Source organism: Pagrus major, chromosome 21 (genome assembly GCF_040436345.1).
Source record: "Pagrus major chromosome 21, Pma_NU_1.0".
Taxonomy (NCBI): domain Eukaryota; kingdom Metazoa; phylum Chordata; class Actinopteri; order Spariformes; family Sparidae; genus Pagrus; species Pagrus major.
In genome coordinates, this window is record NC_133235.1 from 4,816,973 (window position 1) to 4,838,630 (window position 21,658).

The window sequence follows — 21,658 nt, forward strand, 5'->3', positions numbered from 1 at the left end:
TCATCTACTGCAGGTCACACACTGACTAGGGATAAGAACCTCCTACAAACCCACATCAAAAAACCTGAACTATCACTGTAAGCTAGGGCGCAACCTTGGGTTCTGCTCATATCATTGAGATGGCCATTGTGCTGGATGCACACAGAGAGGAAATCATTTTCTCATGTGATGCCAGATGAGACAACAAAGAACAACAAACATTTCCCGAACAAAATGTGTAATTTCTTTAAATGGTAATTTCAGTTTTAACATGGGTGTCATTTTTGTAGTTTCAGCCATCTTTCTTCACCATAATGATAACACCGTACTTTCCAAAGTTGACTGCTGAAATCTGGGAACATGGGGACATCACTCAAGGAAGTAAGAGAAATCAAGAAACACAATCAGTTAGACAATGTCAGACAGGTTGTAAACAAACCCAAGGTTAGCCAACTTACTTGAAAGAGCAAACAAAGAAGATGTTTCTTGCTCCATCTGACTTTGTTGTCACAGTGGCGCTGTGTTCCCAGATCTCAACAGTTGTTTTTGAGGGCACAGTGTAACTGTTCAGAAGAAACTACAAAAAGAAGATCCAAGTTTTGACTAGGTTTAGGTATCATCCATTGCCGATGGCTGACAGTCATTGAGAACTAAGCCCTCTGAAGCCCTGACCCTAGTGGTGACAAAGTTAGACTGAAACATAATTAAATTTTTTAAAAAGTAATATTTGTGTGCTGTCTCAAAGGGGACATGTGTAAGGGAGTGTATGGTTCTATGGGACACACAGAAAAAAAAACAAAAAAAAACATGATCTTTTACTGCAGTTTGAATGTCTTTTAAAGCATTCAGTATATCTCAGCTTTTTGGGTGAAAAGAGTCGCTGTCCAAAAGCCAACCTCCCACATGGTACAGGAGCTCTGGATACCAGTGGACACCGTCCGCTTGATTCACACTGTCGAGCTCTTTCAACAGCCCAACCAGTGACAAGAAGGAGTGCCACAGTCGTACTGGTGCGAAAACCGAGTGTGCAAGGTCATGATTATCAACCACAGCATAGCAGGATGCCAAAACCCCATCAACTATGATGGTTCCATGAGATGTTATAGGTGCATATGATCCTTCATTATGCTCCACAGAAATTCTTATCACTCTTGCAGAGATAAGATGGTGTGGCCAGTCATTCCCAACAGCATGAAGCCGCTGTCCTGGTTTTATATCACTGGCGAACACAGCCCTAATGTCGCTGTTCTCGGTATTGTTGTTTATAACAAAGACAAGGTGAGTTGGAGTCAGTGTCAGTCTGTGGTGTGGCTCATCAGTCTCTAGGACAAAGAACTCTCGGGTGTGGTGTCGGTCCTGGTCCAAGAACATAAGAAAATCACTGGGAACAATATTTCCTTGTTGGTCAGTAGCCAGCACCTTATCCCCCACATGGAGCTCTTTCAGTGGTTTAGTCCTTCCATCTGCCAGGATCACCGTGGACGAACCAGGGAAGCAACCTCCAGACTTAGCTGCCACTGAGTTTTCTGTAAGATTTATAACAGTGGAACTTATTAGAGTTACTCTGCTATTTATTATAAAACCTGTGATTTAAATGGGAAAAAGTTCCAGAAGGAATATGGGGAAAGTTATCTGTGTGAATCAGAGTGTGTCTTCCTCCACAACCTGAAATCATAGTCTGGTGAATATGACTGAGGGATAAGGACTTTTTCATTTAATGCAACACAGTCACCTTGACTTAACTATGTCTCAGTAAGCATAAAGAAATGTAGGATAGGAGGCAATACCCTAATCCCAATAAACCCCTTGTTCAGCCTAGGGGTGAGGTGTCCTGGTTCTTGGTGGGATAGAGGGGGTGGACAAAGCGTTAGGGCTTTATGGCCCTCCAAACTGAGTTTTTTCAGAACTCTCTGTCATTTCAATATGGCTAACTAGCTAGCTAGCTAATGTTATTGTTTGTTTGTACATGTCAGTACTGCATTTTGATGTATTTGATAACATATGACACACAAAATTTAAAGTCGGGCAGCAGAGTTGCTTCACCTGGTACCGCCCCTCTAATATCAGTGCGGACCCAGATAGCAAAACTGTGCCAGATGCCCTCATCAGGCCCATATACTGTGTGGAATGATGGCACTTGGGCCAGTTCTGGTTTATTAGGTTTGCTCTTGGCTGATATGTGGCTCAGATCTGGCAAACGGGCAGACCGCTTAAGTGCCATCATTCCATGCGGTCTTTGGGACAGATGAACATATGGGGTGTGGGCCAGATCTTGCCTGCAACAATTCTGCCAGCTGGGCAGTAACACAGCTGAAGACGGCATATTTGAAATGTCCAGTTAGGTCCATTCTCATAAACTGCATCGACAACAACTGATGACGTACAAGGGTCAAGAAGGGTTGTGCCATTCCATAGGGAAATTTCAACCACGACCCATTGGAAAACTGTTCTAAGGGGAAAGTGGGCACTTGAAAACGAGGAGTAGGAGTCAAAATTGGGATTGAGTCTAGATCTTACAGGTTTCATCAAATAAGACCAGCTGCTACAAAATGTTAACAATAAGGTGATCCACCATTGTTGTTGTGTTGCTATGTATACCATGTTTGACAATGTTTGTTGTGGATGTACCTGTCACAAAAAAAGAAAAAAATTGACCTAGGAGTACATAAAAAAAATGTTGTATGTCAGCATGGTGAAATATAGCCTTGTATGTATATTGTTTCATTCAGTGATAAGATTTTATATCACATACAGATGAATGGCCCTGAAAATTGCGCTTTGCATTGAGTCATATTCTTTCTATGAGTGCCATGTAATGACAGACAAAGTCTACCCACCTGCTTTCACAGAGCAGTGGATGTGGGCTTTGGACTCATAGTAGACCCAGTCAAAGCCCGCCTCCACAGCCAGCCTGGACAGCATGCCATACTTGCTCTTGTCCCGGTCTGAGGTGGTGATGTCCACCGCTCGGCCCTCATAGTGCAGAGACTCCTCAGAATGATGGCCGTCCTCATCCCAGCCCTCTGTGACCCGAAGTTTAACCCCAGGCCATTGATTCATGACTGAAATAGCCAAAGAGTTCAGTTTGTCCTTACACCGCTGAAAAACGAGAGACATGTCATGTTCAGATTATCAACATACTGTATATATCAGAAATGTTTTTTTAAATTAAAACTGGGATTATACTGTGAGGGTGTCACTTCAATGCACACTTAGTGTAAAGTATATCTTAGTTTCTTACAAACTTTTTAAATGATCATTGCAGTTTATTCCATATTTGGTCATAGCTTCATCTAATCTAATCATATTAATGTTAGTAAAGTTGCTTTTTTTCCCTAGATCTCAGCAATACACTTTACTTAATATAACTTGAGTAAAATTTTATTTTTACCAATAGAAATTATGGCCATTTCTCACTCTAAACTAAATAAATATTTTTATTATAATATATTATATTATTTGGCACTATGTTGATTTGTCTTGATAATATTCCGTCACAGTTTAATGTGGGCATTTGGCAACACGTTTTCACTCCAAGCTTCAAATACAGCAACTTGGTTAGTGGCCTTAAGCCTCTACCCCTTGAGTGTCAGTTTTGCACCTAAAGTGCTCCAGGTTCAAGTTAGCAATAATACGTATGTAATGTCTGGTTAGACTTTCAAATAAAGCTTTCTGACAAACATCTAATATGTTAGGACATATTATGACTTTTGGGCTGCTATTTATGTTGTGAAGCGATGGTTTGGTTGCGTTCAGACACAAAAACCTCTCGGTAGATTTGTGAAAAGTTAATACTTTGGGTTACGAGAACTACATTCAGTCATGTCACTATACGTTACATAACTTCAATAAATTACATTACTTACTTACATATCTTAAAAACAAATTAATCTTGACACTTGGTCACATGCGACCCTCCCCCAACTTGGATTGTCTTGCTCTTTATACAACTACACTACCTCTATACCACTACTGCACTAGAGGTACAGAAATGAAACTGGGGGTAACTACTCTGTCGAACTTAAAACTATAGGGCCACTGAGAAAGCTGCTTTACTTGATGTGTTGAGAGTAAGAATGGGCTGCATTTGGTTTTGGTGTGTGCTCATTTTAGCTTGATCATTATTGTGATTGTTGGCGCACTTCATATTGCAGGATCAATCATATTGCAGCTCCTGCAGTATAATTAAGCTGTATGAAAGCTTGAACAATTTATAGTCTTGTATTAAAGCACATGCCTGGTCTGAGTACAGGTTAAGCTGCATCTTACACTTATGAAGGAATTAAGAAACATGTCCCTTCCTAGTTTGCGACAGAATGACATCCTGCTGTCATCAGGGTTACTTTCTCTGATGATAAAGCTGAGTACTGATGAAACAATTGATCTTTGTGTGAAAACTGCCCTTTTAAGACACAATAAACCAGACACTATTATTTGCAATGGGAACTCATCCATCCATCCATCTACTCTGCAGCCTTTGACCACATATTCTATGGGGGGGTTGCGGATGGCTGGTGCCCGTCCCAGGTCTCAGGAGTGACACTCAGGGTAGACCAGTCACCAGTTTATCACAGGACTGGACTGACTGATTTACAGGCAATTCAAGGTATCAGTTGCCTGACATCAGTGTTGTATCCAAAAGTCATTTTTTAAGTAAAAGTAAAGATATCATGTCAAAATATTACTTTAGTAAAAGTGAAAGTCACCCATACAAATAGTACTTCAGTAGAAGTCTTAAAGTATCTAATATTAGGCTATATGTACTTAAGTATCAAAAGTACAATTATAAGAAAAGTTTTTTTTAATATTTATTTTTCACATATTTACATGTATCGACTGTATAGTATGGGTTGACCAATGATCGGCCTAGCTGATTATCAGGTCAGATCAGCATTTTTCTAATTATCGTATTATCTGTTGTGTTTTTTTTTATCTCATTGCTGATAACATAACATTTTATAACAATTTCACTGTTTATCAACAATAAACCTTTTTTTTCTGCCTAAACAAACTAAATCAACAAACTCTCTTTGTTGTCATGACTGAATAAACTGACCTTAAAAGACAACACACTTTATACTGTTTTACTTTGTTTATATGTGGCGGACCCTGCCACCTTTATAGCTTCAAAAAGTGTTCTGGGACCTTATTTTCCTCTGAGATTAGTTTGTTTATTACCTCATTAATATTGTAAATATTAAAAATGAATTTGAATTTCTTTTCCAAAACTACATTGTGCCCCTTTAAGCAATATAAAGATTTATAAACATCAGCTGTAACTTTATAATGACATCCAAATAATGTTTATAGATGAACTACATAGTATTTATTAACCATTTACATGGTATTATAAACATAATATGTAATGTAACTTTACAATAAACAATTGCTTAAGAAATGGATTTTGAAACATTGAATTATCTGTTAACAGTCAAATAAGTATTCACTAAAGTTTAATTAACTATAAATGTACCATTTATTAATGATGGTTATTATAGTGTTACCAATACATTAATTTAAATATATGGTACTCTGATGCATCATGTAATGTAACTAGTATATCTGTAGAACGAAATAGCAAAAAATGTCAACCAAAAAAAGAAAAAAGTAAAGCACAACAAGGCTACCTCAAGTTGTAGTAGTAGAGTAAATGTACTTAGTTACATTCCATCACTGCCTGACATGTCATTTTTTGTACTTTGGCAGGTCGCCAGAGCCATGAAGTGAAACGTTAAACTTCAGACACCAGCCTTTTATATTAACCCTATTTAAAATATTAATAGTAATAATGTACAATCGAAATGTGTCCGAATGACAGGGAATTGAAAAGGTAGTATGTCTTTTGACATGTTCAGAATTCACTGAAAGCTGCATGGGATAAAGAGAAGCACACTGGGCCGGTTACTGACAAGTTGATTGATGTACAGACATCACGGTTCACTGGCACCAACATTCACATATGAAGAGCGCATCGGTCAGTCAGTCATCTGCTCTCTATATAAGTAAGACCAAATGAAAAAAAAAGAAAAAGAGTGACACAGGCTTAAATATAGTTTCCTACTTGTGTCATGAGCCGGTCCGCGTTGGTGTTCTCCTCATCCTTAAAAATAATATCGGGGTTGTAGTTGGGAGTCAGGTCCTTGAATCTTTCCGAGTTGCGGGTGATCTTGCCTTCGTACTTTCCGCTGGCTCCCAGCGTTTTCTCCGCCACGTTGGGGATGAATTGTTTAAGAGCAAGCGGTGTGAGCTTCTTGGGGTGCCTCCGCTTCCCGTATCCCCTGCCCGGTCCGCAACCAGAGGCGACGGACGCCAGCAGCAGGCAGAGGGCCATCGACAGCATCACTCTCATCAGGACCATCTCCGGTTTACCTGAAGGATCCGGGAGGAGGTGAGGGTGCCTCGGATTGATCTTAGTCTTTGTTTGTCTTTTCTTTCCTTGTACGTATTTTACAACTACAATCAGAGCACTGCAGGTGCCATAACTACTGTAGGTCTGTCTGACTCTCTCTCTCTTTCACACTCTCTTTCTCTCTCTCCCTCTCTCTCTACACAGATGATCACACTGATAATAGTGACAGAGGAATTCAATTGGCACATCTATCTATCTATCTATCTATCTATCTATCTATCTATCTATCTATCTATCTATCTATCTATACTATACACATAATGTACACAGACACAATATATGTAAATATCAAAAAGTAGCCCATAATTATACTTAGGGCTGCAGCGAGGACACACACTCCAGAAAACTTTGACCACACACAAAATCACAAATCTTATATAACTTATTTATTTAAACCACAAAGATTTCGTAAGACAGTGTTGCAGCATTCTCCTAAACAACTGATGAAGAAGGAGATAATAAAAAAATAAAAAAATAAAAACAACAACACATAAAATGGCTCCATACTATAGTCCGGTGTAATTCAAGTCAATTGTTAGACAGGAATAGTATAATTAAAGCAGTTGGGTGTCTGTATTTCTAAAATCATGTGTACAGTCTTGTAATGTAATGGAGTATGATGCACAGTAATTCCCTTTGAAATGTATTAGTAAGTGTAGTAAGTAGTATGTAAAGCAGAATGTCTACCAAAACAAGTACCTCAAAAATGTACATTGGTACAAAATAGCAGTGGGAAGTATAAAGATGCCAAGGGGAGTTATTATTTCTAATCCTACCTTCACCTCTTCTCATTTCTCAGTTTGTACCTCCTGGCCTCCTCTCCTTGTGTCTTAGTCCCTTCCACATGAGATGTGAGTGGAGCAGGCAAGAAAGAAACATGAAGAGAGAGCAGTCCAGACAAGAGGCATTTTACAAACCAGTCGTGTGTTTTGGAGACTCATTTCAAAGCGACGTCAGTTAGCCTAAATATCACGTGGCGCAGCTGCATCATCTGATCATTGTTTTGTTATAGTCTCCTGTATCTTATCATCTCTGTCAGATAAACATAACAATATTCATAACAACCAATGTGTACTTTATATTAAATTCACAACATGGCATAATGTGACCTGCCTCCACCATGGTTTGTATATTCCAGCTGTGTGTCATGGCTCTTTTATGACATTCATGTCAGGCAAACCTCCTCTCCTCACTCCTCTCTCCTTGAGATGCATTTTAGGAAAAGAGCCATCCTTCAATACGGGGCCCTGAGATAGATTTCCGGGTTACAGGCAGAAGGACTGTATCTGTTGTATTTTGCTGTATAATGCACAACAATAATTAATAGCAAATACAGAGGCCCCAGGCATGAATTGTTAAAATGTTAGAATTAGAATTAGCATTTCTTAGAATCCTGATCCTCAAACTATGTTAAGAGTCTTAAGTGGGGAATCAGGCTGGTTAGTGCTTTGCGGTTGGAACAGTCATTTTGGGGCCTCAGTCACTAACAAATACTGAGGAACTAAGTTCTACATATTTGTGATTGTAATATCTTATTATAAAAATGTATCAAGTGTAATTGTTATTGGTGGCCCAGATGGATCCATACCTGGCTCTGATGTCTTCCTCAGTTCACTGTTTGTCTGTATTCCATTTCAGTGAGTTGAATCAGTTTGTGTCATTGATAGGTGATGCCAAGATCCAAAGCAGCCAAGCAGAAACTGGAATTATTTATGCCTGACAAATAAGCTGTTGTCAAGTGGACCTTCACATTAGATAAACCATTGAAGCTGCTGTAAGCGTTGCTGTTTAAGCTAACTTTTTTTGTCATTTTGTACTTAGCAATCCCCTCTCTCCTTTCTGTGTCATCACACTTGCATGACTTGTTTCTTTTTTCAAGGCAGCTCTCTTTGAGTTTTTCTTTTCTTCTGGTGCTCGGTGGGGTTAGGGTAGGGTGTGGCTGTGGAGGGAATTTGTGTCAGCCAGGGCTCCGTAGTCTTGTTTGGTCCACGTGTGGTTCTTTTGGGGCTTTGGGGTGTCTTGGGTCTTTATTCTGCTGCAGTGGGACTGGGGGTCGGAGCGTTTGGGGCATCGCAGTGGTCTCCTTAGGGCACTCTGGGTCATTGGGCTTTGTGCAGACTTGTGCACGTCTGTGCCAGCTCAGGTGCAAGCTGTTGTTGGAGTGGAAGGGGCGTTCCAGGTGCTGGGATGCCATGAGTTTCATGTGCACTTATGTGGGGATTTGGCTTCTTGCTCGGATTGTTGGACTTGCACGGGTGGGGTGCTCTCGATGGTGGTCTCAGACTTGTTGACTGCACTTTGCCCAGATGGCAGCAGGGTGAAAAAAAACTGTGGCTGGGGTGGGTGTTGTCTTTTAGTATCCTTTGGGCTCTGTGCAGACACCTCACTTCACCGATGTCACTGATGCTCTGTAGTTGGGTACCAATGATGTTCTGGGCAGAAAATAGAGCCTGTTCTGTCCTTTTTGAACCAGGGTGGTGATGTGTGATGACCAAAATTGGTTCTTTGTGATGGTAATTCCAAGGAACCTATAACTGTTCACCTGGGGTGTGTGTCTTTGCCTCCTTTTTCAAAACACCTTAGATACCTGGCTGTGTGAGTTCTTTCTGGGTACTTTCTGGGTACTGTGAGTGAGTCCGAAGGGTTGTTCGTCTCTAAAGGCTCTATCTTACACATGCCGCAAAACGGCGCACAGCACAGCACAGCACAATTGTCAGTGCTAGTTTCAGACCAACGCAGTTGTCATTTTCACGCCCAGCGCCCACACTGTGTAAGTAAGTAAGTAGTAAGTAGTAGTAGTATCGGTGTGCCCCTGGGCGTGTTGGTGAGACGTTGTCCGGCACATTGCTGGTGCACTGCTATCTTGAGGCAGCAGAAAGCTACTGCACCATAGACCAACAAACAAGTGGTCTAAAGTCAATGGTGCAGTGTGTTTCCAGCTATTTAAAGCGTGTATTATTAAAACAGTAAGATGCACCTACACTGCTTTTTTGATTGGAGAGACTGCTTTCAGGTATTTTAAATGTTTCCATGCATGCAGTAATGTAATTTTAACAAATATTGTGGCACATTTAATTAGTAAAACTAAAAGCTGAGATGGAAACTTAAAAAACTAAAAAATTTAACTTTTCGTTTCTGTAAAGAATATTCTCTGGATGATTTATCAGGACAGCTGATTCATGCCAAACTATTTTATTGTATGAATCTGAATTGTGTGTGACTTTTCGATGTGTAAAAGAACAAAGAACATTAATTAACATCAATTACTAACCAATCCTGTCAGTGAGTCAGGAGTTTTAAACGATCAATGAAGTTTATTCGCTGTTCCTTGTGCACAAATGTGCATGTTAATGGAGAGATACACATATCATTTCTGCTGTTGGAGGATCGCTGCAGATAATGTCATTATGTCATTATTATTCCTCATTAAAGGTGAATTTCACCCACCTGCATCCCACCCGCTATTAATCAGGATGATAATTTTTCTGACCCATCCCGCCTGATCCACGGACAGAGATCTGCGCACACAGAGGGACAGTACTCCTCCTCCTCCTTCTCAGTTATATATAAGTGTATTTTCTCATATGCAGTCAAACAGAGTTGTTAATGGGACGGATCAGTTCCAGACAGAGATGACAAAGAGTGAAGGTAACTTATTTCAGACCGCTTCATGAAAACACAAGCAGGAATTATTTCATAAATTTGTCTACAATACAGGCCATCCTGCAGTTTTTATGTGACAGTAGTCCTTTTCACAGAGAGACTCCATATCATTGCCGCAGCGAAGGCTTGCCATTTCTCCACCTTTGTTTGTTCACATTGAACCAAGCAGCACCAGCATAAAGCCGCACCAGTGTGTCAATTCTTACAGCACGCCGGCACTGCGAATCCAAAAGATGCGTGCCGGTACACATCATGACGTTGACAATTGTGGTGTTTCCCCCGGTGTCAACCTGTTAATCTAAACATGTATCAGCCGACTGTTTATAATCATATGGATGCTGTTATAATGTGTTGTGATTAAGATCCTGACCCACCATGCATCCTGGAAAGTGTCAAAGTTACGTTTTCTGCTCTAAATGACATAATTACATAATCACCATCAGTAAACAGCGGACACTGTCCGACTCTCTCACTCATGGGGAGGGATGCTGTTTTCTGGGGGAAAGTTCACTGAAGTCTCGTCGGAAGTTGCCAGAGAAAGTAACTACAACAACACAATGGTGGAAGGAGACAAAGTGAGTTAAAGTTTTTTGCTCTGAATCACGTCACATAATCACCACCATTCAACTGTGGGAGCCGCCTGGCTCTGCTGCTGGGCCGGGGACAGACGCTGTTTATCAGGCAGAAATGTGACAAAGAGTCAGCAGGACAGTCAGGATGACAGACAGGATGACAGAGGCTTTTCCACATATGGATGCGATATTTTTTACCTTATATAAGTTGCCAAAGACACTACCAGTTACTACATTACTGTTGTTTGGTCCTGTAATGTTGCTTTGTGGGTTGAAGTGTGGGACATTTCTCTTTTATTTGATGAGTGATGGATCTGTTTAGCTGTCAGACTGTGAACACCATCAGATCGACACACCCCTGATCCGTGCCTCTGGCTTTTCCATTCACACAGACACCAGCTCGCCTCTGTTGCGGCTCTGATACTACCTCCAGAGGCAGATCAGAGGCGGAATGAAACTGTCTTCCCTCTCTGTATCTGTAACTTGCACACACACAGATGGTGATGCGGAAGAATCTGTGCATGATTCCCGCACTGAAACGGCAGTGTGAATGGGGCTACTGGTAAAAGTACTTCTTTAGATGAGGATGATGCCCATCTTTATTAAATGCCATGCATAATGTTACTGAACAAGGGAAAGTAAACTTAATTAACTTCATCCTCACTTGAGACAGACAAGATAATGTAACTGATACGACTTAAACTCAAAAGTTCTCAGTACGTTTAATTACAACTGATCAATAAATAAGGTGGGGGGAGAGACCAATAAGAATGAGTGTGCTGTATATTGTATTTGTGTGCGCCTGTGTGTATGTGCCTGTGTGAGTTTGTAGCAGGGCAATTTGCAAGATTGAATATTTGTCTTGTAAGTGTGTGGTTTAAACTGGCTTGGCTTTAGACGCAGCCTCTGGCTGAATTCAGTTCTTAGAGACCAAGTGTGTCTGGTCACTGAGTGGTTGCTGCAGTTCATCAGCTTTTTTTTTTATCAGCTTTTGACCAGCTGAGTTTGTCAGTAGTCATAGTAATGCTTAACCTGATGCACCATATGAACCAACTGAAATCTACGAGAAGCCGTTTAGGCCAAAAATAAATACTTCACTTCCACATACATACATATATACATCACTTGCACATAGTATGTATGTATGTATGTATGTACGTGTGTAAGAGTGAGTATATACAGCAGGGAAAATAAGTATTGAACGCGTCAACATTTTTCTCGGTAAATATATTTCTGATGGGGCTATTGACATGAAATTGTCACCAGATGTCGGTAACAACCCAAGTAATCCACACATACAAAACATGCATCAAAATATATATGTCCATAAATTAAGTTATGTGTAATAAAGTGGAATGACACAGGGAAAAAGTGTTGAACACGCTTACTGAAATGTATTTAATACTTTAAGCCTTATAAACCTTGTTGGTAATCACAGCTTCAAGACGCCTCCTGTATGGAGAAACTAGTCACATGCATTGCTCAGGTGTGATTTTGGCCCATTCTTCCACACAAACTGTCTTCAGATCTTGAAGGTTCTGGGGGCCTCTTCTATGAACTCTGATCTTCAGTTCTTTCCATAGATTTTCAATTGGATTCAAGTTGGGTGATTGACTGGGCCATTCTAGCAGCTTTATTTTCTTTCTCTGAAACCAATTGAGAGTTTCTTTGGCTGTGTGTTTGGGATCATTGTCTTGCTGAAATGTCCACCCTTGTTTCATCTTCAGCATCCTAGTAGATGGCAGCAGATTCTTATCATGAATGTCTCAGTACATTTCTCCATTCATCCTTCCTTCAATTATATTAAGTCTGCCAGAACCATATGCTGAAAAGTAGCCCCACACCATGATGTTCCCACCTCCAAACTTCACTGTTGGTATAGGGTTTTGGGGTGATGTGCAGTGCCATTTGTCCTCCAAACATGGTGTGTGCTATGACATCCAAAGAGTTCAATTTTGGTCTCATCTGACCAGACTATATTCTCCCAGTATTTCATAGGTTTGTCCAAATGTTGTTCATGTTGTGACGAGTTTCAATGTGCTTTTTCTTCGACAACGGAGTCTTGCGCGGTGAGCGTGCATAGAGGCCATGGCGGTTGAGTGCATTACTTATTGTTTTCTTTGAAACAACTGTACCTGCTAATTCCAGGTCTTTCTGAAGCTCTCTGCAAGTGGTCATTGGCTCTTGGACAACTCTTCTGATTATTCTTTTGACTCCTCTGTAAGAAATCTTGCGAGGAGCACCTGGTCGTGGCCAGTTCATGGTGAAATGATGTTCTTTCCATTTCCGGATATTGGCCCCAACGGTGCTCACTGGAACATTCAGAAATTTAGAAATACGTCTGTAACCACTGCCATCAGTATGTTTTGCAACAATAAGGTTGCAAAGGTCTTGAGAGAGCTCTTTGCTTTTACCCATTATGAGATGCCCATTGTGTGACATCTTGGTAATGAGAAACCTTTTTATAGGCCATCAATTAGGGCTAAACCAGCTAATATTAATTTGCACTGATAGGGGGCAGGATTGTTTTCTAAATACTGAGATTTTAGCTGGTTTCTTGGCTTTTCATGCCCTTTTGCACCTCCTTTTCTTAATGTGTTCAATACTTATTCCCTGTGTCATTTCACTTTATTAACTTAATTTATGGACATATGTGTTTTGATTTCTTTGTATGGGTGTATTACTAGGGTTGAAATTGACAATTTCATGTCAATAGCCTCATCAGAAATATATTTACTGAGAAAAATGTTGACGCGTTCAATACTTATTTTCCCCACTGTATGTAAAATTGAGTATGTACGTAAGAGTTTGTATATATGTGAAAGTGAGTATGTATGTATGCAAAAGTGAGTATATATGTGAAAGGGATTATGGATGTAAGAGTTGAGCATCAACATTGTTACAGGCCTAGGTTTAATCATGCAGGGATTCAGAGGGCAAAGTTATTGCCTCAGGACAGTAGTCACCAATCTTGTGAGCAACTTAAGTCATGGTGCAACTCATCTTTTTATATTAAATTAACTATAGTCCATTCTAACATTTAAGAAGAACGACAACACTGAGCACTGCATAACAGGTAACATTAGGGTTATCTAGAACACTCAAACAGTTTCTCTGGCTTTTGGCTGAAAAGGCATTGCCTCAAGGCATGATGGGGAAACTCCGCCCACCTATTGCCCAACTGAGTCGAGTCTAAATGTAACTGGATGTATGATGATGTTGGGGGTCATTTGCACCAGCACAAAAACCTCAAAAAGAGACAAATACAAGCACTTCTTCTAATCCTTCAGTTGGGAACACTAAGTGTGTTGTGTTTATACACACATACCTATAACTGTGGTCGCGCGTGATTATGTAATTATCGCGGGAACTCCTCGGTTTCGTAACTTCAGCTGTTTGGTGGAGCTGCACCATGGCGGACTCAAAACGCAGCCGGTGGGGGTTGCCGGAGAACGGATCATGGAGCAAAACCGTACCGGAACTGGAACGCAGTGGACATGCATCAAGTGGAATCTTTGGGTAAGTCTTGTTTTCTAACGCTTGCCAACCTCCAGATTATTCAGCAGAATGATTTCAATAATTAGACGCTACACTGGAATGAAAACAAGGTAATACTTGTACACTAACTCCATGCCTCAAATTACCTTTTCATTCGACGAGATTACCTGACAAGCCTTTGTACAGTAAGTAGTGGTGGCAGGTATTTGTTTTGTTTAGCTTCTAGTGCACTCCAACCACAATCAAAACGTTTTGGCAGAAAATGTCCCAGGTTGTGCCAAGAATAAAGATGATGCAACACACGAAAAAGTAGACTAAGGTCAATTACAGGGAAGTCTTTGGAGCAAAATTTTGTTTTGAAAATTTTGTGAAATTCTCCAACTTTGTCTTGTTTGAATCTTAATTGTATCTGCTCTTTTGGCCGAACTGACATTTAAAAAACAAAAAAAACAACAAAAAACACACACGAACAAGGCTGAAACTCAGAGCTCACACGTGTCCTTAACGACTCTATAAGAACACACCCACACAGAGTTTAAAAGCCAGCCTACGCCTCTCTAGTAAGTTAGAAATGAAGAAGCCTCTTGGATGAGAGGTGAAACGTCTTCAAGAAACAGAAACAAGTCCAGTTGCCTACGATACAGTACCTAGGTTTAAAACCTACAAACCATGAAAATAATTTATGTATTGGCTTTACAAACAAAGTCACCGGGCTGTAACTACACTTCATGGTTCAAATGTTAGCAAACTGAGGTTGCCTTTTGCATTTCATGTGGTTAGATTTAAAAAAAAAAAAAAAAAAATGATGCTCTCCACCACCATCAAACGCCAAATGATGGAATATCTTTTGGAAGTTATGGTGTTCCGTCCATCCAGTAGAGTTTGAGACTTGCACAAGTTGTTTTGAAGGCACATGGTGGCCCAACAGCCTACTACACTTGATATTGGTTTCATTTGTCACCTGTCTGTATCTTAATGTGGCAGGGTGAGAGTGTGGGTGGAGGCCACCAGAATCTGACTGCCTGACAACGCCACTGTGGGAATTTCACCTCAGGAAATATCTTATGAAAATCTGACTAAGACCTCAATTACTTGATGGACAACACAAGTTCGTTTAACTGAGACAAGACAGAGACGTGGTTCCAAAATAAAGCCAAATTTATTAATTTCAAGTGAAATAATGAATAAATTAAAATATCTGGAGAAGGGTTAATAACGCAGGGAAAATGAATCAAATAATGAAAATATAACAATTTTATTGAGGTATTCTTTTATAAAACAGTAAAATGGTGTCTTTTTGAAACACTTATTCCAAAATTAACAAAAAGAGTGGACAGAAGCCAGCTAAAGAGAGGCAGCCTACTTAAGGATGTGTTCCAGGAGTGCAACAACTTACCCACCACGCGTGCTCACTGCAAACGGTGCATCACTGCAAACTGTGTCCCGGTGAACTTTAACACTACAAACAGTGAGGGGAACCCCTCCACGGTGCCTAGCCTCCATTATGAGCCGACTAACGCCACTAAAATAAAAAAGGAAAAAAGGGGTAAAAGAAATATTACTACAAACAATTAAAAAACAAACCAGTTGGTCCAGACTAATCATAAGAAATGTACAACAAAATCAAATCAATGAAGGCAAAACTAGAGCAAAGCAAAACAGCAGCTGACAATGACCTATAAATTCAAAAAGGGTGAGTTAATAGTGATAAAAACATGTAATTGGCATTTCAGTTATATTCTGCTTACAGTTAAAATTACATACCTTAATAAAAAGGTGTACAGGCTAACCCTGCTTAACAATGCGTCCCCACAACATTGGAGTTGAACTATAAAAGAGAAAAAGTTTGGGTTTGTTAATACCACTTCACTTGCACATCATGTGTCAGCAGTTTACCACATACCTTCATTCATAGGTAGATGCAGACACCACTATGACCAGGCAAAAGAGAGCAGCTCAGAGTCAGAGGAGCCCACACAACAACCAGGGAGAGACAAAGAGACAGTCGTGAGGCCACAGGTGCCTTAAATGCCCTCGGATTAATCAGGACTGAGTTGGGTAGAGGAGTTGGGAGGGGTTGGCCTGAACACCAGGGTGTGTTCAAGAACCAGCAGCCTAGTTAACATGAGGAAACACTGGTTTCCCCATCACATTAACATATCCTTAACTTCCCCTTACTCTTACTGTTCACTCTATCTATTACCCCTCTAAATTTGGACATTATCTGCACTTTACTGCTTTGTGCAGTAAAAGGAAGTTAGATGCTCAACTGCATTTTCTCATCTCAGTGCACAGTTGTCTGTGGCATGACAATAAAGTTGAATCTAATCAATTCTTTGGGGAACTTGCTGAACAACAGATGCTCTTAGGACAGTCTCTATTAGCCAACAATGGTAGTTGTCACCTCAACCCAGTCACCCGAATAAATGGTGGCAATGAAAGTTCGGCATGTTTGAAATTTACATTTTTTATGTTGCCACTTTACCTTTTTTTATCTTCAGTTTTCAACTTCATGCTGTGACAACATTATGATTACGTTTTAATCAGGTTTAGGCACTAAAAACACTTGGTTAGATCATGTTCTCACTTAAAATGCCTGCTTTGGTCACCACAAACGTGGCTAGAGATGTCCTGATTTCCTGTGAAAAATATACAACTTTTGGTGCTACAAACATGGCTGTAAATTGTCCCGAGGTCTCCTTAAAAGTATCCATGGTGTCACACATACAAATGTATACAGGCCTGGACTGGGACAAAAATTCGGCCCTGGACTCTTTGGTTCAGACCGGCCTGTGACAATCCACACACACAAATGATCAAAAATTGTGAAAATAGCAGATCTACATGCTCAAACTACATCACATTAACATGTGAGTTGTAAGCTCGCAGATTTGCAATTATGTGTGTCATCCTTTGATGAAAATAGTGGTTAAGTGGTTAATAAAAGCAGCTAATCAATTAATCAGGATAGTATGTGAATATGGTTATTGTTTTCCAATACTTTAGGCCTAGTTGTAACACACCACACTATGCAGAGTTTGCTATTTATTATGTCAAGTAAAGTTCATAGACAGTTAAGTAACCGTTCTGAACATTTAATGAGTGTTTATCCACACCATGCTGGCAGCAGGCACACACCTGCTTAAGTCTTCCTCCACCTGCTCCTCCTGCACCACCACCATGGCAGCGGGAGCCTCACTTGCCTCACTGTTTCAACTGACCCACTGCTGAAGCAGCAGCATCACTGCTGCTAGCTCCGGCCACGCTGGCCCCCGCAGCAAACATTTCGGAAATGTTTTTGCTCTTAGCAGCATCAGTCGCGAGAGCTTTTTTTTCTTGTTTCTTTGTTTTTCAGCTCCGCCTTTCCGTTTTTTTACCCACATTCTCCATTTCGTAATTCTCGTTTTTTCATGTGCTGGTGTTTTTTGTTTCTCTCACTCTCTCTCTCTCTCTCTCTCTCATCATGACTGCTTGTCATTAAAGGTGATTGGACGAGGGGGGGTCTAGAACATGCATGGGTGGGACTCCTGGCCTCTGTAGCCTATCATAGGGCCATTGGGCCAGGTATTCTTTAGACAGACAAGCCAATGGGCCTCTACTGTGTCTGCAGGCTGCAGCGGAGCTCTGTGGGCCGGTGCATATCTCTGCCCCTGGGCCGGGAGAGTTACCATGGCAAGGCGCTGCAAAAAATAAATAAACAAATAAAAAATAAAAAACGGGCAGCCACTCCCAATGGCCAATCCGCCCCTGAATGTATAAACATAGTCAGACTCTTCACCTGTTACTCCAGCACCATCACCTCCATCTCCTGATATGAAAGTCGAGTCATAAACATGTAATATGACCATGATATGACATGTACTTGTCAACATGGTACATACTGAAAATGTCAACATGGTACATACTGTATAACACGTACAAATGTGAACAAATCCGTGGTTTGCAGAAACATTAACTGCCAACATTTTATCCTGGTGAAAAGCCTTCATAATCTTTATGGACACACAGGGCTGGTCCATCTACCATTGAATTACAGTATACTTTACATAATGTGAACAACAGGTAGACTGGAAGTCACATCACATAACAAGTACAGCTAACAACACAGTTTAACTAATACTTTTTTCTTGATCAACAACAAAAAAAAAGATTGCTCAGTTCTGTTTCACGTTTGGTTAAGTGTTATGTCTTATTTTCTCCTTTTCATCTCTTGTCATTTCCTCTTCTCCTCTTATTTCATATCCTTTTCATTCTTTCCATCTCCTCATCTCCCTCCTCTTTTCACCTTTGTGTCTCCTCCCAGGTGTTGCCATGGTAACAGACAGTTTGATCTGACCACAAATCTGGTGATGGATGAAAATAGACCCTGATAAAGGAGTGGCTTGTCTATATCAGCCTTGTCTTTGTCTTCTCTCTCTCCTAGAACACTCACTCACTCACACACACACACGCACACACACACACACAAACAAACAATGATGAGTGCTCTGAGACTATATTTCTGTCAATTACATCACTGAATGGGATGTAAACCATGTAAAGCATATTGTTATCAATTGATTATAACTGGCTGCAAAAAGGCTAAATCTTGAAATTAGATGTGTTGTTGCAAGATAAATAAACTTGAATTCAGATGTCTTTGTCTTGAAACTTCAGAGCTAGAAATTGGTGTTAACACATTCTGGAGGATCTGCTAAACATAACCCCATATAAGATCACATTTCTATTGTTGTAGGTTTCTGTTGTCAGTTAGAGTAAAACATATCTGACCAATTTCCCAGTTCATTAGTGTATCTTGTAGAATAAAAATCTTACAGGGATTAATTCTCACTTGAGAATCATCAGTGCACCAAGAAACAACCTGTTGTAGACCTAAATATTTTTCTTCTGCACCTGTTTGTATTCAGCCACAGAAAACAATGAAAAGGTTTGAATTTGTTTCAAGTACCACAGTAGATGTGTGTTTTGTCACTTATGGGTCTGTCTGTCTCGCTTGTCTCTATTTGTTGTCTATTTGTTTTTTGTTTATTGTTTACTGTATGGCACATGCACCTTCGAGACCAAAACAAATTCGTTGTATGTGAAAACCTACTTGGCAATAAAACTCTCTCTGATTCTGATTCTGATTCTGATTTTTATAAGTGTTTGTGTTTAACCAAAATACCATCATTTCCCACTTCAGACTTAGAGGAAAAATATATCATTTCAAATATACATATATCAGGCAGACAAAAAAGATGATATTTCTGGAAAGTAGCTAGTGATGTATGTACACCATAACTGTCATCACTATGATTTACTCAAATAAAACACAAATCCATGACACTTGTTTCATTTAGTTATATCCACTACATTTACCGACTGCTACATGACTTGAAGTTAAATGTACCAAAAGGAATTTTAACTGGTTATGACATACATTTGCAAACAAGACCATCAGCAGAAAGACTGGCTTTTCTACATACTGCAGTTATTATAGTGATCCTAAATGTCTGTCACTAGGTTGGCAAGTGTGCAACAGAATGCTCTCAGTGACATATGAATTTTGAAAAAAAATGCATAACAGTGTTGAAAAAGGATTACTTACAATTAACCATTTAAAAAAATGTTTTGTCAACCTTGTAAATTTGGAGCAATCACACATGTATTAAACATTTTATGATTCATTCCAAATTTAAAAATAAGAAGACTTTATGTAATGCAATACAATCTAACAATTTCATTTGAAATGAAAAATGAAAAAGTGTTTTATCAATTTATGATTTATCAATTACCAATTTCTTATTTTGCCTGTGCGTAGGAATATGGACGTTGTACGGTTGAGGGAATATAGTGGCAAAGGAAAAGGCTGTTTAATGGCAATATAAAGCAGTAATAATGTTAAAAACATAGTGTACACTTTAACGGATATATTTTAGGTAGGGCTTAAATAAGTCTTGCTGCTACAGTTAAGTGATGCTTATTCAGCACTCTTATGCATTTAAGAAGACTTACTTGAGGGATGAGTGTTTTCAACTTTATAATGGGGGTCACAAAGAGCATTCATTACTGGTTAATTATTGTCAAGTAATGTTGGGACAGTAGGTGTGAATCTGATGACTTACATATCAGCCATATACTATATTAGTAAGTACCTTAATTAAAACCTAACCCTGGATAAATGTTAACAAGATACATTTGTTGACAGTAACTTAATGTTATTAATGTATTAACATCTGTAATTGCTTACCTTTGTAATTTCTTTGGTTATTAACTGATGTTAAGTAATGTATCATGACTAGTGTTATAACTGTAAATAGAATCTTTATAAACTATCAAATCATTTATGTATCAACCCTAACCCTAACCCTAACCCTAAGTTTATAACTATTACTTAATAGCTATTACTCCATTACCTAATGTTAAGTTAAGTAACCCTTATTATTGTTGTTTCTGCAAATAAACTATTTAAAATGTATAAAGTATAAACACTACCAGTAAATAATAACTTGACACATCAGTCAACTGTTAACTGTTAATGGTTTTTATTCTATTGATTATTGAAAATGAATGTGTCCTTGTTTATGTTGATACTATTAATAAACAATTACGTAATGTATGAATTACTGCCTTAATTAACATGAACACCATTAGTAAATGATTACTTGACACATTAGTTAACTATTAATTAACTGTTAGCTAATGGTTATTACTACCATAACTAATGTATAAGTTAATTACCTCAAACATTTTCTCAAATGTCAGCCTGGTCCTTTAAGACATTTTGCTCATTGACCTAAAGCCACCCTCTATTTACTTGGAGTGTAACTTAAACCTGCAGGGATTAGAATGACCTGCTGTACAATGGGGGAAAACAACAAGGAAACTGCTTAACATTTCTGACCTGCTAATAAGGCTTAGGGGCCGTGTGGAATTCTGCCCTTCATTGTGGATGAAGCAGTCTCAAAACACACCCAGACTATATTCAGACTGCCCGGAATTGTCTGTATTGGGAATTGTGCTTCCAGGCATCTTACTTCACAAGTTGCAAAATGTAACTACTACTACTACTATTACTAGTTGATTGTTGAGTCTCATGCAGGTCATCAAGTATTGACATTTTTTAAATATTGGCCTTTTTTCAAATATTACCATTTTGGGTTGACCCGAGCAGCCAATCTGCATATATTTCAAGTTCATGTTCATCCATCACCCATATCAATTTGGTTTTAACTTTTAATATATATCTGTATATAAATATCTAAACAGGGGTCCTTAATTTACATTATTTTGTGTCCTTGTTATCTCAACTCCGTCAACAAATATGGCATGTCTATTGCTACCAGACTAGCAGTACTGACACAGTTAACAACGGATGCTAATTCCCCAGATATGAGCCGCTGCCCAGGTGCTCAATCTTCACCACTGCCCAGGTGCTCGTCTTCCCCGCTGCCCAGTACCCCGGTGCCAAACCTCCCCAGCGCCCCAGAGCCAAGCCTCCCCAGCGCCCAGGAGCCAAGCCTGCCAAGCGCCCCAGAGCCAAGCCTGCCCAGGGCCC

At 39.6% G+C, this 21,658-nt stretch overlaps 1 protein-coding gene across 1 annotated transcript; it reads right to left on the reverse strand.

Annotated features, from left to right (window-relative positions):
• Positions 1 to 834: 834 nt before the first annotated feature.
• LOC141016478 (tiggy-winkle hedgehog protein-like) lies at positions 835 to 6,337 on the reverse strand. The gene is made up of 3 exons (XM_073490863.1): positions 6,041 to 6,337; positions 2,817 to 3,078; positions 835 to 1,505 (listed from the first exon to the last, which is right to left on the reverse strand). Exons 1-3 carry the CDS (start codon positions 6,335 to 6,337, stop codon positions 835 to 837), a joined length of 1,230 nt encoding a protein of 409 aa, XP_073346964.1.
• Positions 6,338 to 21,658: the final 15,321 nt, after the last annotated feature.